This window comes from Bos grunniens, chromosome 1, assembly GCF_055505025.1.
Source record: "Bos grunniens cultivar Pamir isolate PY7600 chromosome 1, Bosgru_T2T1.0, whole genome shotgun sequence".
In the NCBI taxonomy this organism is placed as follows: domain Eukaryota; kingdom Metazoa; phylum Chordata; class Mammalia; order Artiodactyla; family Bovidae; genus Bos; species Bos grunniens.
The window spans coordinates 60285212-60301994 of record NC_141165.1 but is presented as its reverse complement, the minus strand read 5'-3'; the positions used below and the strand labels follow the sequence as shown (position 1 = coordinate 60301994).

General features: G+C 35.7%; 1 protein-coding gene across 28 annotated transcripts in view; it reads left to right on the top strand.

Moving 5' to 3' along the window:
- PHC3 (polyhomeotic homolog 3) overlaps positions 1-16783 on the top strand; it is an 84257-nt gene that overhangs the window by 24908 nt on the left and 42566 nt on the right. For 19 of the 28 annotated variants that reach the window (XR_015161344.1, XR_015161340.1, XR_015161358.1 and 16 more), the window contains exons 5-7: positions 1657-1815; positions 4019-4117; positions 10250-10496. Coding sequence is in view for 12 of the 28 variants with exons in the window: in XM_086393849.1 (XP_086249975.1) it covers positions 1657-1815; positions 4019-4117; positions 10250-10496 (505 nt within the window). In the remaining 16 variants the exon portion in view is untranslated. The remainder of the gene's footprint in view (positions 1-1656; positions 1816-4018; positions 4118-10249; positions 10497-16783) is intronic. The other 9 variants (XR_015161352.1, XR_015161375.1, XM_086393911.1 and 6 more) reach the window with 2 other exon arrangements.

Sequence of the window (16783 nt, the reverse complement as noted above, 5' to 3'; positions counted from 1 at the left end):
AGGTTATGGAACTGTGCCGGTAGTGTACCCCTGTATGGCACAAGCCTGGAGTTTTGATTCTCATAAAAACCTCTCTCCTTCCACTGGGAACGGGGCATATACCAAGCTTTCTTGCTGCTTTTCAGGACGCATGGGCAGAGCTTTCCCAGCTGCTTTTCACATATTGAGGAGCCCTTTTGAGGATATTGGCTCAGAAGGAGATTTACTTTTAGGTCCCGTGAAATAGGCTCAAAATCAGGTCTTCTAGCTCTGTGGGCCAGTATCTCTCTGGGTTGCCTTGCTGTTACTTGGATCTTGTATCTGAGTTTCTTCCTTTCTGGCTCCTGAAAATTTCCCTTTCCCCTCCCCTTTTTTGGGTTCAGCTATATATTATTGTAATTTTCATGTTAATCTTCCTTTTCAGTGAGTACATTTGGGCACATGGATATATTAGCTCAGTCTGCCTTGTTCCTTGAATCAGAAGTCTAATAAACTATTTTTTATTTTCTTAATTTTATTCTATGCATTGTCCATAAAAAGAATTTGAGGTTGGATTTTTTCCTTTAGCCATGGACTTTATTGTTTGAATATTTGCAATTATTATTCTATACACAAATGTTAACTTCTTACAAAACTCTGTATTCCGTATTTCTCGGTCACTTCAGTCTTCATTTTATGTCACATTTTCACCAAGAACTGTTTCCCCAAATCACAGTCTGCCCGATTGTGTGTTGTTGTTCAGTTGCTAAGTTGTGTCCGACTCTGCATTGCCATAGACTGCAGCCCACCAGGCTCATTTGTCCATGAGATTTTCCAGGCAAGAATACTGGAGTGGGTTGCCATTCCCTTTTCTAGAGGTTGATTTTAATTATCATTAAAAATATTTAATGGGGAACACATGTTTTAAAACATGTGTTTTAAACACATGGGGAACACATGTTTTAAAATTATTAAATTAAAAAAAAAAATTTTTAAGTGGATAATACATGATGTCGTGGTTTACGTGTGTCCCTTTGCCCTGTTCCCTATCTGTCCTACCCACTTTGCCTTCACAGATGAAACTGGTTACTAGTCTCTTTTATAGCCTAGAGGTAGACCATGCACTAATTTATTCTTTAACAACAGTTTTAGTTTTTATAGTTTAATCTTTTAGCCAATATTAAGGAGTTTTCCATCTGTATGACAAGTAACAATTCTGTTCTTAGAACTTTTGAAAGAGATTATACTAGTTCTGTGTATGTTTTTATACATGTGAATGGATTATCTATGTTTTAACTTTTATTCATTTCAGAAATCCCTCAAAATGTGACAGAAAATGACAAAATAGTATAAACTGTCAATTCAGATGTTTTAAATTATTACATGGAATATTGAAATAATGGAACAATAGCCTTAATTTTTGGGAAGTAGTAGAAATGATATTTTAAGATGTTGGAGTCTTATGAAACTCAATGAGAATATCCTTAAAAATCGTCCTGATTACTAACCCGTACATGCTGTTGTTTGCATATGTGCAAATAATCACCTAAGAACTGACAGGTCTGTCAAAGATGAAGCCCTCTCTTAGGTTCCTTAGCCACAATATATACCATTGATTGCCTAACTGCAACTTGGTGAAATTCAATGACATGGAAGCAAGAAATGGAAGCCTATGACCTGATATGTTTTCTTCCTTAGATCAACCTCTCTACTTCTCCTACACCTGCACAGTTAATAAGCCGTTCCCAGGCTTCCAGTTCTACCAGTGGCAGTATTACCCAACAGACTATGTTACTAGGGAGTACCTCCCCTACCCTAACGGCAAGCCAAGCTCAAATGTATCTCCGAGCTCAAATGGTAAGATACGAGCTACCAGATTTTTTCAGTGTTTAAAAACTTGAGAGAGATCAAAATGTTTCTTGATTTGATGCAGTAGGAGACATTTTTAATACTTAAGGAATGTTTAACAATTTTTTTGTGTATGTGATTAACTACACGTTTATGCCATGAAAAATTCTACTTTAAATTAGTAGGCCTTCTTGATGTAGCTAACATACTGTATCATGAGTGATTATTTTTTAATATCAAATTTCTTTGATTTCAAACCTTTTTTCATATTTTAACATCTCAAAACTGAGATGCATTTTATAATTGGCATCTTGTAGTTGGTTCTTACAGTGATGTATAAAATCACCATGTCTCTTTGACATTTTAGATTTGATGAAATTGTTAGAAACATTAAAGACATGGTTTTAACTATTAATTACAGTTTATATTGTGGAATCGTCTGAAAGTTGGATTGGAGTTCTTGATAATTTACCAGATGAGTCTTAACTTTGGTTATTCCCATCTTAAAATCTGCAAGCTGATTCATGTTCTTATGATCATTTTGATCTTTGGTTAATATAAGAATGTTAATTTGGCTACTGATTTCCTAATTTACTTCTTGAGCTTTAAGGAATGTAAAAATTGGTTGACATTTACATTTACTTTATTTGATGTCTTTACAGATTGCTAGAGAAGAGCTTTATCCCTGATAGGAATTTATTTTTATTTTGATATCCAGTGAACTGAATATACATCTGGATTCCCAATTCTTTACTAAAATTGCAAAGAAAGTTTCCATTATATTCCTAATGGGAAGCAGTGATAATGACCCTCTTTTTATTTATAGACTATTCAGTAGACATGACCATATTTCTGGTTGTCCTCTCCCCCCACCCCACTATGAGATCTTATTTAATCAATAATAAGCTTCAGAATTGGGCTTCCCAGGTGGCTCTGGTGGTAAAGAACCCACCTGCTAACGCAGGAGACGTCAGAGATGGGGTTAGATCCCTGGGTTGGGCAGATCCTCTGGAGAAGGGCATGGCAACCCACTCCAGTGTTCTTGCCTGGAGAATCCCATGGACAGAGGAGCCTGGTGGGCTGCAGTCCATAGGGTCGCAAAGAGTCGAATACGACTGAAGCGACTTAGCACACACACACGCTTCAAAATTAGGGAAACCATTTGAAATGATTGCTATTTGGCTGTTTTTAACTTTTAAAACTGGCAGTTTCATATGGTTCATGATAGATAGAACATCTTTTTAGGTTTAGTGCTTCTAGCTGTTTGTATTGAATCCTTCTTGTGAAAGTTATACTTTGTTGTTTAATTCACTTAAATTTAGTATATAAAGAACTGAAGTTTAAAAGATCCCTTGGTTGATAATTTAAACAGAAATGGTTTTTGAGGAGTTGTATAACTTTTGATGCAATTTTGAGATACAGGTTCTTTGAAACAACTGTCATAATGTACTAAGTTGGATTGGGTAATCTCTAAGTGGATTGTATTGCCTTTTTAAATTAATGGCATTGTTTCAGTATTAAAAAATTAAACAGATGGTGATAAATACATTGAGTATGTCTTTTTTTTGATGTAAAGTTTTTTTTTGCAAGCTGTTGTTGAATTTTGACATGTTGTGGCATTTATACTTAGAATGAATATTTCTTTACAAATACTTTAAAATCAAGAGCAACCTAGGTTTGTACTACACACAGATCCTGTGTAGGTGAGTGAAATAGTATAGTATGTGGCATAGTTGTCTTTTGGGGGTAAAGAGGACTGAAAAGACTTTTTGGTGTTTCTTTTCATGTTTCTCACTGAAATTTAATTTGCATTCAAGAGCAGTGACAATGGTTGTCTATTACAACTTCCATTTTAGGAGTCCTGCCACAATAGTTTTGAGCTAGGAAAAGATTAATAGTTTACTTGGGGAAAAATTTGGTATGTGGATTTTATATTGCCAAAATACATTTTCTTTTTTGAGCACTGATTTATTTTCTACTCATCAGAATCATGGACTGTTTGAGAAATGTTTATGGTTTTTTCTTTTTTTTCCTTTTGAGTTCTCTATTATCAAAAACTTCTCCTTGTCATGTAAAACCTTTTGCGTAGGAGACAGTCCTAATCTGCATTGTCTTTCTGTCACAAATTTCAGTCTCTCTTGCCTGCTATACATTGTGTGTGGGACATGTTCTTTTGTCTTAGGGTATTTTTTTGGTTTTTCTGTCTGTACAGCTGATTTTCACACCCGCTACCACTGTGGCTGCTGTACAGTCTGACATTCCTGTTGTCTCGTCGTCATCGTCATCTTCCTGTCAGTCTGCAGCTACTCAGGTGAGCTTGTCTAGCTTCATAAGTTGTTACTCTCAGGCCTGGGTCTTCAGATTAAAGATTAACGCACATTTGTGTTTAAGTTACTGATGGTTGTCATACATCTCAGATTAACATTTAATATAGTGAGAACTTCAAAAACATTTTTTGGTTCTGTAGAAATTATAATGCCGTGAAACATGGATATTTAGGTTATTTGACATTAGTGAAGTTAATGTGTTTTTGCAGTGACATTTATGTTCAGTTTATTGTAAAGCAGATCTGCTTCTTTTATGTGAGATGTATTCTTCAGTTTCCTTTGCAAGCAGTTAAGCAATAACTAAGTCAGGATGGCTCTTGAATTTAAAAATGACAAATTTAAATTAAAAAAATAGAGTTGGATAAATTTTAAATTTAAAAAATCGAGTAGGATATTGCTCAATTTTTTGTTTATATTTGTTTGGTTCTATGGAAAACTAATTTTCACCTTACACCATTCACAAAAATAAAACAGAACTAGAATGTAGACCTGAAGACAAAAGACGAAACTATTAAACCTCTAGAAGACAACATAGGAGATAGTTTTACAGCTCTAGGGTGGGCAAAGCTTTCTCATATAGGACACAAAAAGAATTAGCCATAAAAGAAAATAATGATAAATTTGATTTTATCACAATTTAAAAACTGTTCTTCAAAAGACATTGCTACAAAAATGAAGAGGCAAGCCACAGACTGAGGGGAAATGTTCACTATATATATATATATCTATCTATATATATATCTGTCTATCTGACAAAGGACTTATGTTGAGAATATATAAAATAGGTGTAAAACTCAATGAGATCTTGAACAGTTTAGTTAAAAATGGGCAAAAGATTTAACGCTTCACAAAAGAGGATAAGCAGAAGGCCAATAAGCACGTGAAAAAAATGTTCAACATTATTAATCTTTCTAGAAATGTAAACCAAAACCACAGTGAGTGTCACTATAGACTCACTACAAAGGCTGAAATGAAGGAGACTGAAAATACCACGTTTGGCAAGAATGTGGAGCAGTCATACTATCACATGTAAAGTTAAACATATGCTTAACATGTGACCCAGTAATTCCACTTCTAGATGTTTACCCTGAGAGATTTGAAAACATATATCCACATAAAGATATTTAAATGAGTGTTTGTAGTAGCTCTATTGAGAATAGCCCCAAATTGGAAGTAACTAGTCTGCTTTAACTGGTGAATGGATAAGCATATTGTGGAATATTGCTCAGAAATAAAAAGGAACAGACTACTGATGTGTCTCAGAAACATTATAATTAGTAAAAGAAGCCAGATATCAGAGATTGCATGCTTTGTGACTTCATTTATATGAATTCCAGAACAGGCAGAACTAATCTGTAGTGAAAAAAAAAAAGGATTTGTGATACCTAGAGCAGAAGGTGGAGGAGATGGACTGGGAAGGGGCATGGATGAAGGGAATGTTCTATATTTTAATTGGGGTGGTGGTAACATGATGTATACATATGTCAAAACTTAATGCACTGGTTCATTCATTTTATTGTATGTAAGTTACACCTCAGGTTAATAAAAATGAATGAAATTGAGTACATTTTAAATTAAAGCTGTTGAATAGACTTTTATATTGTATGATACCATTTTTTATTATGTTTTTCCATTGTTAATATTTTGGATTGCATATGGCAGAAGTTAATGTATCCTAAGGTCATCCTTGCCTTCGTAATTTTAATTTAATAATCTCAATCATCTATTAAAAGGTACAAAATGAGATAGCAGTAATATTCTTTGGTATTTTTCATAGGCTCTTTCTTTTAATCATAAAGGTCTGTTTTCATATATCAGCATATAAAGGTGGTGATCAGTTAAACTCTGATTTCTCCTAATGTGTTATGTGACCCTCTATAGTTCCTTAACTTATTTGTATATGTCACTTTCCATGTTTACAAAATGAGACCTTTGTTAACATTAAGATGTTTTGGGCTCTAAACTTTAAATGTCTCTTTGTGGAGTGAATTTATTGAAGTAATTATCTTCCCGTTTTTGTCTTTTTGTAAAACCTAATAGAGCTAAACCATTATCAGCTTCCAGAATTATAAAGTGGCATGGAGCTTGGAGTTAGGTTGCCATTAAACTTAAGTGCATGAAGTCCTGTATGGGCTTAAGTTCAACTTCCACTGCAGTCATTTATTAGTTGTATGACTTTAGACAAGTTACCAAACATCTCTAGTGGTTATACATACTTGTAGGGTTAAGTTGAAGAGTAATATATTTTTAGTGCTTAGAATCTTATAGGTACTCATTAGTACTATCTCTGCAAAGGGAAGAATAGGAAGACATGGACTTATAAGCTGACTTGTGGCAAGTCACTTTGTCACTTGCCAGTTGATTCATTTTGGACAGGTCATAGCATGGTGTATATAAGTTTGGACTCTGGAGCCAGATTCTCTGGATTCAAATACATGTTCTACCACCTTCTCATTTTCTATCTTTAAACTCTCAACTTCAGTTCCAAAAATATAAAGTAAAATAAATATTTATGCAATAATTATAATGCCTCATAGGGTTGTAATGAGAATTAAATAGGTTAATAAAATGAAAAACAGAAGTTTCTGTTAACCTAGTTAGCATTCACTAAATGTTAGCTGTTGTTACTACTTATGCTAAGCTTCAATTTCTTCACTTTAAACTGGAAGTAATAGCTCAGAGTTGTTACAAGGAATAAATAGACACTCAGCGTAGTGCCTGGCACATAAAATATCACATGCTACTAATTACTGTTTTTGTTGTACACTGTCTAAAGATGAGTCACAAATTTGGTTCTTAGCTCTTACATAGCTAATAGTGAAGACAGAAACACAACCATTTAAAGGATTTGCAGTTTCCAAGGTAAAATAAACCAGTTATTAGGAAAATAAAATTAACAAATTCTCTATAGAGCACAGTCTGTTTTGTGGGTTCTCATGGAGAAAACATCTTGCATTGTCTTTAGTAGCATCTTTAATGTGAACATAGTCGAAGTAATTTATAGAATTAGCTCTTTGGGTCCAGATATGATATTTATAGGTATGTGGCTCTCTAGTAATCTGACTTTGAGTATTCCAGTGGTAACTTTCCTCAAGTTCAGGGCTGTTCGTTTGAAGAATTTGTGTTCCACTTTGTTTTAAACATATGTTTGCAGTTTTTAAAATATTTTGATTCAAATCGAGAAATGCCAAATTTGAGGTTTTAATATTCTTTAACTTACAAAAGTCAGTGTAAGTTAATTTTTCCTTAGTAATAAAATTTATAGCACACTGTAAAAAATAAGAAATTGGGACTATCTTACCCTTATTTACTATTTTAAATGCTCCATCTCGTATCCTTACCTTGAAAAAAAAATCTGACTTTCAGAAAGTTATCATAATACTAAAAGTATGTTATGAAATAGTAAGAAATCTTACCAAGGCTATAAGGGAAATATTGTAAGAATTGAGGAGAAAACAGTCTTTTAGATTTAGATGTAGAAACAGTTCTGCTGCCAGCACTCTTAATTTCCTTATCTGCAAAGAAGAGATGCTGTGATAATTCACACATAGTTAGGTCCAAATTAAAACAAGTGAGTATTTGGGTAATCCACATAAAAATGTGAGGTGTGAAATTAGCAAGAATATTTTGTGTGAAACCTAGACTCTTTTAAGTCAGAAAGTTTCTACAAAGTGATCATAGGAGAAGTTCAGATGAAATTAAAGTTTGACATTAGATGCCTTAATATTCTTTATCTTAGAAAGGGTGGTTCTTTTTAAAAGTGAAGTTCTGTCAAGGATATCTGAACATGTGATTTTTCTATTAACAGCTCAATTAGCTCTGTATATACTTCAGGAGTATAGTTTACATGTTTGAAATTTATTGTAAATATTTAAGCTAAGATGACCATAGATAGTAAAGCCCTATTCTGAAGTTTATTCATTTATATAAATAAAATACAATATATGTATACACACACACACACTTTCTTTCAGAACTCCAGAAAACAAAGGGAAAATTAGAAGAAAAAAGACTGCTACAGGTTAAGGGTTCATTGTGTCAAATCTTCATTTGCTTTGAATATTCTTTTAATTTGAAAAGTTTTGTTTTTCAGGCTATAATTCAGCCTTTGAATATCATCATTAGGTGGTCCACTTTATGTATTATTTATGGCACATGTTAAATTTTATGATGTTTTTCCCTTGCTTCCTGAGAGATTTTAATATTCCTCTGCTAGACATTTGTTGAGATTTTTTTGGTTAAACATGAACAGATTTTAGTGTTAGCTTAAGAAAACTATAAATAGAACAAGATACTTAACAAAATTCATGTCATACATATTTTGGAATCACATATTGGAGAATGCCTCAGACTTGTGTAGTTTCTGTTACGTCTGCAGCCAGAACTGTGGGGATTAAAAAAATGAATGTCAGAGATGAGAGCCTGCCAGTCAGAGCCTCAGTATGTCACAGACACACACATTACTAATTCTAAAATAAGCTAGACCCTTGTCAGTGGTATAGGCCAATATGATCCAAATTCTATGGCAAGAGTATAGACAGGAGGATAAATTATATCTAACCAGAGACATGGAGAGGTTTCTTTGGGAGAATGAGTAGAAATTTAACTGGTCTTGAGCAGTGCATTGGACTTCAGGAGACCACGTTGAGGCAAGGGGAATTTGAACGAGGACTCTGAAGAAAGTGTAAGGTGTGTTTGGAGAAGGATGAGCAGAACAGTTTGGCTAGAAAATGAGGATTGTGAACTGAAATAGTAGAAAAAGGGGCTCAAAGTGGTTTGGGCCCAGACAGTGGAGGACTTTGAGTGGCAAGCTGAGAAATCTCTATTTTAGCGTATTTTATTTTTGCATTAAATTTCAGTAACACAGCAGTGATTTAGTGTGTTTACAGTGCTGTGAAATATTTGACAAAAATCAGAGAAGATGCTCCATATGGTCTCACTTAGAAAATTCTTTCAGTAACTTGGAACTGACTAAAACTTCAACTGCGCTGAAGTAAACATTTATTTAGCATCTGCTGTTGGCTGAACACTGCATTGGCACTTGAAAAGAGATGGTATAGAGCATCAGTTAATGGTACTGTTGTAGGGACCAAACACACGTGAAACTAAAGAACATTTACAAAGCAGCAATATATTTGTCACCCTAGAATCTCTCTTACTTCAGTTTCCCTTCCTAGCATTAATGTATTTGGTGCGTTTATTCCAGAGAGGCAAAAAGTTAGGCATCCAGAAGAGGCATTTTCTGTCTTACTGGTTTAAAATGTTACAAACCTCAGATGAGAGTAATTGGGATAATCTTTGCCACCATCCTGACTGGCAGTGTGTTTAGAAGCCCTGGTGTCTGCAGGAGTCAGGCTTCTGTGGTGGCTCCGCCTGCAGTGCGGGAGACCTGGGATCGATCCCTGGTTTGGAAAGATCCTCAGGAGGGCATGGCAACCCATTCCAATATTCTTGCCTGAAGAATCCAATGGACAGAGGAGCCTGGCGGGCTGCAGTTGAGGGGGTCGCCAAAGTGGGACACAACTATCTGAGCACAGCACAGATAGGCGTCATCACAGTAAAGCATTTCAGTGCCATGCAGTCTCTTCAGTTTGTGAGATCTAGTTCTCAAAGCCAAATGAGTGTTTCGTAACCATCCCAACAAAATCTCACTAACTCTTTAAAGTTAGTTAATGGAAATGCTTTTAATAATTGTCACAGTGGGTTTGATTTCATGAATTTGTTTTCTTAGAAGGTTGGTGTTCCCTTATAATCCTTATCTATTATTATTATATATACTGTAAAAAAGTTTCTAGGTCTAAAATGCAGCATGTTACAGAGTAATTCCCTCCTATTCATAGTTCTTTTGCAATATGTATGTATGTTCTATTCTTATTTAGTTCTTAATGATTCTTTTCCTTCATGTCTTTTAAAAAAGTTGCCACTTAATGTTTAGGTATGATTAATTAGAATAACAACTCCCCTTTCCTTCAGGGTTAATTAGTTGTTTCACGTGTTTAGAACTTTATGTATAAAAAAGCACAATATAAATATGTTGTCATTGTTATAATGGTAGCGATTACCACATCAATTAATACCATCTGTTTCATCCTTGTTTTTTGTTGTGTGGTTCTTAGGTTCAGAATTTAACATTACGCAGCCAGAAGTTGGGTGTATTATCTAGCTCACAAAATGGTCCGCCAAAAAGTACTAGTCAAACTCAGTCATTGACAATTTGTCATAACAAAACAACAGTGACCAGTTCTAAAATCAGCCAACGAGATCCTTCTCCAGAAAGTAATAAGAAAGGAGAAAGTCCAAGTCTGGAATCACGAAGCACAGCTGTCACCCGGACATCAAGTATTCACCAGTTAATAGCACCAGGTGGGAAAAACTTTTGTTGAAAATAATTGCATTATTCATTTTCTTCACAGGCAGAGCAAAACAAAAGATATCCATTACTTGAACAAGAATACTTTTAAAACATTATAAGGTGTGAATTTTATAAGTTAACAAAAGAATGTCTCAATAGTATAGCTTGAAAAAAGAAAAAGAGCCCAACAGTTAAAGCATTATAATAGATTTTTTGGTCAGTTGACATTTGATTAACATCTTCATTGTGTGCTAGTCTCCTGTTGTATGGATAAAACCTGTTAGCTTGAAAAAAAAAATTTGCCTGTGGTTTATTTAATATGCTTTACTTGTCCAAAATTAAAAGCTTTTTTAAAAAGCAAGTATGTATTTGTCTTTAAAGTTGTGTCTAGTGGGAGGAATTTATCACTTTCCAAAAATAAGGATTATGCATAATTATTTTCCTCACCATATTGCTCTTTTTCCATCTTTGATTTCATCTTTGAGAGGAAGATGTCAGGGAACCAACTAAGTTGTTTTCAGTCTCGTCAGCCTTTGAAACTCCTGTCTGTTGCCTTTGCCATCTACAGATAATCTTCCTTCGTGGTTCTTATGCTGAAAGTGTTAGGGCTGTGCAGAGTGAGTTTCCTTATCATGTCTTCTGTTCATCTCAGAATTTCTCAGTTTTGAGCTTTCTTCAGCTCTAGTAGGATAAGGAATTATCTGCTTTCCACTTTAAAGTTAGCACTATTTCCTTGTGTCATTGATTGCATTGTTTTTAAACTGGTTCCTGACCTTTCATAGTTATAGCAGCTTGTGTCTCCCTCATGCTTGATCCTTTCTTTTGCTTCTTAAGCCTACTTAGATCTCTACTATTCTTAATATATCTAGTGATAGTGGTAGTGAAGTCACTCAGTAGTGTCCGACTCTTTGCGACCCCATGAACTGTAGCCTACCAGGTTCTTCCACCCATGGGATTTTCCAGGCAAGAGTACTGGAGTGGGATATCTACATATGTTTTTATACTAGTTTAATTTGTTTATTGAAAGTGTGTGTGTGTGTCATGCACTGAGCTAGGCACCTCATATATGTTACCTAAAAAAAAAAAATCTTCCTTTGATCCAGCCTCATCAGGTAAGTATCTTCTTTCTATCCTTTTATAATTATGCATTACTTTTTATAATATATATATTTTACTAAAGTATAGTTGACTTACAATGTTTTAGGTGGAAAGCAAGGTGATTCAGTTATACAAATACACATATATTAGTTTTGAAATTATTTTCCATCATAGGTTATTACAAGATATTAACTATAGTTCCCTTGACCATACAGTAAACCTTTGTTGCTTGTTGCATATCTACTGTTTAATTAGAAGTCTAGCATTCTATTCATACTAAGTCGAACAAGTGGAATCAAAATGTCATAATTTTTTTACTTAGACAAAAATTCATAAATTTTCTAAAATATATATTATACATATTTATATGTAGACAAAAGCTTTTCTACTACACTTGATAAAGGCTTGAGAGACAATATTAAAAAAGAGATGAAGAAATTGGAGAACATAAACTGAATGAAATGGGAGCATTGAATATGAAATAGAAAAAATGAAACTGACTAGATAAAAGTAAAAGATCATCATATAGTCCAGTTATTTTTAAACATGATTGCTCATTAGAAATGTATCTGGAGCTCTGGAGAAAAAAAGCAATACTTGAGCATTTGTATTTTTCAAAAAATTTCAAGATAATTCTGATAATGCATCTGCATTTTAAAAAGTGATTACAGGTTTTTCTATTAGATCCTAGTTTTGGTGAAATAGAGTTCTATTTTTCCGTTGACCAATCATGATACAGTGATATTAAGTGAATTACATAATCACAATAGTAAAAGATGTTTATCAGCTTTCATAATCAATAGCCAGACAAAAAATAAAAGATAATTACAATTGAAGCTATAATAGGAACATGATTAGCTTAACAATGTAAAATAACTACATACAATTTGGGGGGTCAAGCAGAGTGCTGTGGTAAGTGGAAGTGCGTACATGTACGTGTTTTCATCCACTCAGCCAGGCTGTCTTTTGGTTGGTACGTTTAATCCATTTACATTTAGGGTAATTATCAATATGTATGATCCTATTACCATTTTCTTTATTGTCTTGGGTTTCTTTTCCTTGTTTTTTGTTTCCTACCTAGAGAAGTTAGTTCCTTTAGCATTTGTTGAAAAGCTGCTTTTGGTGGTGTTGAATTTTCTTAACTTTTGTCTGTCTGGAAAGCTTTTGATTTCTCCATAAAATCTGAAGGTGAGTCTTGCTGGGTAGAGTATTCTTGGTTTTAGGTTCTTACCATTCATCACTTAAAATAATCATGGCATTCCCTTTTGCCTGGTGGAGTTTCTGTTAAGAAATCAGCTGATAGCCTGATGGGAGTTCCCTTGTGTGTTATTTGTTGTTTTCCCTTGTTGCTTTTAATATTTTATCTCTGTGTTTAATTTTTGTCAGTTTGATTACTGTGTGTAATGGGGTGTTTCTCCTTGGGTTTACCCTTACTGGGACTCTGTGCTTCCTGGAGTTGATTGACTATTTCCTTTCCCATGTTAGGGAAGTTTGCAGCTATTATCCCTTCAAATATTTTCTCTCTCTCTTCTGGGACCCCTAAAATGTGAATGTTGGTGCATTTAATGTTGTCCAAGAGGTCTCTTAGGCTGTCTTCATTTCTTTTCATTCTTTTTTCTATGTTTTGTTCTGTGGCAGTGATTTTCACCATTCTGTTCTCCAGATCGTTTATCTGTTTTTCTACCTCAGTTATTCTGCCGTTGGTTCCTTCTAGTGTATTATTCTTCTCTGTTCTTTAGTTCTTCTAGGTCTTCGGTAAACATTTCTTACATCTTCTCAATCTTTGCCTCCATTCTTTTCCTGAGATCCTAGATTATCTTCACTACCATTATTCTGAATTTTTTTTCTGGAAGGTTGCCTGTCTCCACTTCATTGAGTTGTTTCTCTGGGGTTTTATCTTGTCTCTTCATCTGAGGCATAACTTTCTGCTTTTTCATGCTGATTAACTTTCTGTCATATGGTTTTTGTTTTAGCTGCTATGAGACTGCTCCTTACTGCTGTTTCTGTCTGCCCTCTGATGAAAGAGGCTAAGAGGCTTGTGTAAGCTTGATGGGAAAAATTGGGTCTTACTCTGGTGGGCAGGGCCTTGCTCAGTAAAGCTTTAATCCAATTATCTGCTGATGGGTGGGGTTGTACTCCCTCCCTGGTAGTTGTTCTCCCTCCCTGGTAGTTGTTTGACCTGAGGTGACCAGCCCTGGAGTGTGTGGGCTCTATGGTAGGGTTAATGGCGAATTCCAAGAGGGTTTATGCCAATGAGTCTTTCCAGTGCCTCTGTGCCTGTGGTGAGCCCCTGCTGACCCATCCCTCCACAGGAGACCCTCCAACACTAGCAGGTAGTTTTGATTTCGGTTTTCTGTGGGGTCACTGCTCCTCTCCTCTGGGTCTTGGTGCATGCAAAATTTTGTTTGTGCCCTCCAAGACTGGAGTCTGTTTCCCTCAGTACTCTGAAAGTCCTCTAATCAAATCCCACTGGCCCTCAAGCCCAGATTCCCTGGGGATTCCCAGTCCCTTTGTCGGATCCTCAGGGTGGGAAAACTGACATGGGGTTCAGAATCTTCACAATAGTGTGAGAACGTCTTTGGTATTTCTGTTCTCCAGTCTGTGGGTCACCCACCTGGCATTTATGGGATTTGATTTGATTGCGATTGTGCCCCTCCTACCATCTTGCTGCAGTTTCTTTTTCTTCGGACACGAGGTATATTTTTTTGACGTGTCCTTCTGTTGATGGTTGTTCAACAGCTAGTTGCTGTTTGATTTTGGTGCTTTCACAGGAGGAGATGAGCACACATCCTTCTGTTCCACTATCTTGAACTGCCCTCTATGCATTACTTCTTAAAGTTTCATTTTATTAATACACTGCTGAAGGTTGCTTTTCCTCTATCTAAACCTGTTTCTCTTTTCATATTTCCTCTGTGCTAATATTGCCAACTTTCTCTATATGACATAATCTCAAGATCTTGTTAGAATGTAAAAATAATAAATCCATTGATAGTGTGGTTACATGTGAAGTCTTCTTTATAAACTTCTGGGTGCCAGGTCCTGCTGTCTGTATGGCCTGGTAACAGGATTTTTGTACTGTATTGTTTAGAGGGTTCTTGGCCTGGTAACAGGATTTTTGTACTGTATTGTTTAGAGGGTTCTTAGCCTCATACCCGGAGAAGGCAATGGCACCCCACTCCAGTACTCTTGCCTGGAGAATCCCATGGATGGAGGAGCCTGGTGGGCTACAGTCCACGGGGTCACTAAGAGTTGGGCATGACTGAGCGACTTCACTTTGACTTTTCACTTTCATGCATTGGAGAAGGAAATGGCAACCCACTCCAGTGTTTTTGCCTGGAGAATCCCAGGGACGGGGGAGCCTGATGGGCTGCCGTCTATGGGGTTGCACAGAGTCGGACGCGACTGAAGTGACTTAGCAGTAGCAGTGGCCTCATACCTGCCCCTGGCCAGTGTTTTGTTTTTTGGTTAATTTTGGCCACGCTGCATGGCTTGTGGAATTTCAGTTCCCTGACCAAGGGTTGAACCTTGGATGGTGCCTTCGGCAGTGAAAGCACAAAGTCCTATCCACTGGACTGCCTGGTAATTCCTGGCCAGTGTTGATAGAAGGAGTTAGTGTGGAGAGGCAGTGACTCACTGTGCTTGGAATGACTGCTCAGGGGAAACTTTCTAGTGATTTCTATAGTTTAAATGGAGGGTAGGTTAATTTCCTTCCAAAAAGAAAGGTACAAAGTCTGTCAGGGTTAGTTCAAGCAAAGAGATTCACTTTTTGATTTTCAATCCCTTTGAACCCCCTAATACCTGGTTTTAAGTTGGCAAGGCAGCAGTTATAATTTTTCTGCCCTTTTAGGTTTTCTCCTCTTGCTGTTGGGGTATTAGTCTTAAGCTAAAATTTTTTTTTAGATTCTTGATTTGGTAATTTGTCCTTTTCTTCAATTGGAAAAATGTTTGCTCTTGCAGTTCACTTTAAAATATTAAAAAATCTACTTGTGTTCTAACATAATGTACAGTCTAATATTTATTATAATAGACATGTTTATTATTTCCTTACATACATTTCTAGGGTGCTAAAATCATTTACTTTTCTTCACCATTTCTTGAGAGTGGAATTCCTGCTTGATATTTATTAATCCTTTTCTTAGTATATAAAATAAAGGCAAACTTTAACCAAATATCTGGAAATTATCATGAGCTGTATTAGAACTCAAGTTTTTTAGTAGTTTTTTAGAGCTTTTATGAAATCTAGTTTAAAAAATATGCTTAATTGTTTGCAGATATTAATGAAGTATGTAGAAGGACTTAATGAAAGCCTAATTAGTCTGCTTAGATTGCCATTAAACAATACCATAGACTAGGTAGCTTAAACGACAGAAATTGATCTTCTCACAGTTCTGGAGGATGGAAAGCTCGGGCTCAAAAGCCAGCAGCGTTTGGTCTTTGGCGAGCGCTTTCTCCCAGGCGTGCAGGTGGCTGCCGCCTTGTACGTCCTCACGTGGTCTTCCTTCTGAGTGTGAGAAGAGGACAGCAGGTCTTCCTGTTGGGTCAGGGTCTTGCCCATTGACCTAATTTAACCATTATTGTTTCCTTAGAGGCCCCATTACCAAATACAGTCACAGTTAGGGTTAGGAATTGAACATATGAATTTTGGGGGACACAAACATTTGGACCATAGTTGGAACCCAGACTCAGCTAAGACTCTGGCTTCTTTTATACCCAGTGCTGCCCCTCAATAGCTAGGTGATTGCAGGCAAGTCACTTCACTATTGAAAGTTTCTTCACCTGAAATATATTGGATTGGTAGAGTACCTGTCTTACCTCATGGGGTTGTAGTAGCTATGGAATGAAATGATATATTTAATAATTTGCAATAATACAATTATTTGCCATAATAAAAGGTTCTTTGTATGTAGACTACCTGACAATATTAAAGTGTTTGTTAAAATAAGAAAAATTAACAAATGTCACATTTTCCAGAACACTAAGACTTTTCTTATACAGAAGTATTGTTTAAGGTATCCTCACAGTTATTCTATAGTATATATGCTTGTCAGTTGGACTTTAGGACTAATAAAAAATATATAAACACGTTCTGATGTCTGATCAAAGAAAAGTTTAGGTGAAAGGATAACTGTTACTCTAGTGAATTACCTCTCTAGAAAACAAAGTTTGCTCACTTGCTAGAGCACAGAGAGACTTTTTATTC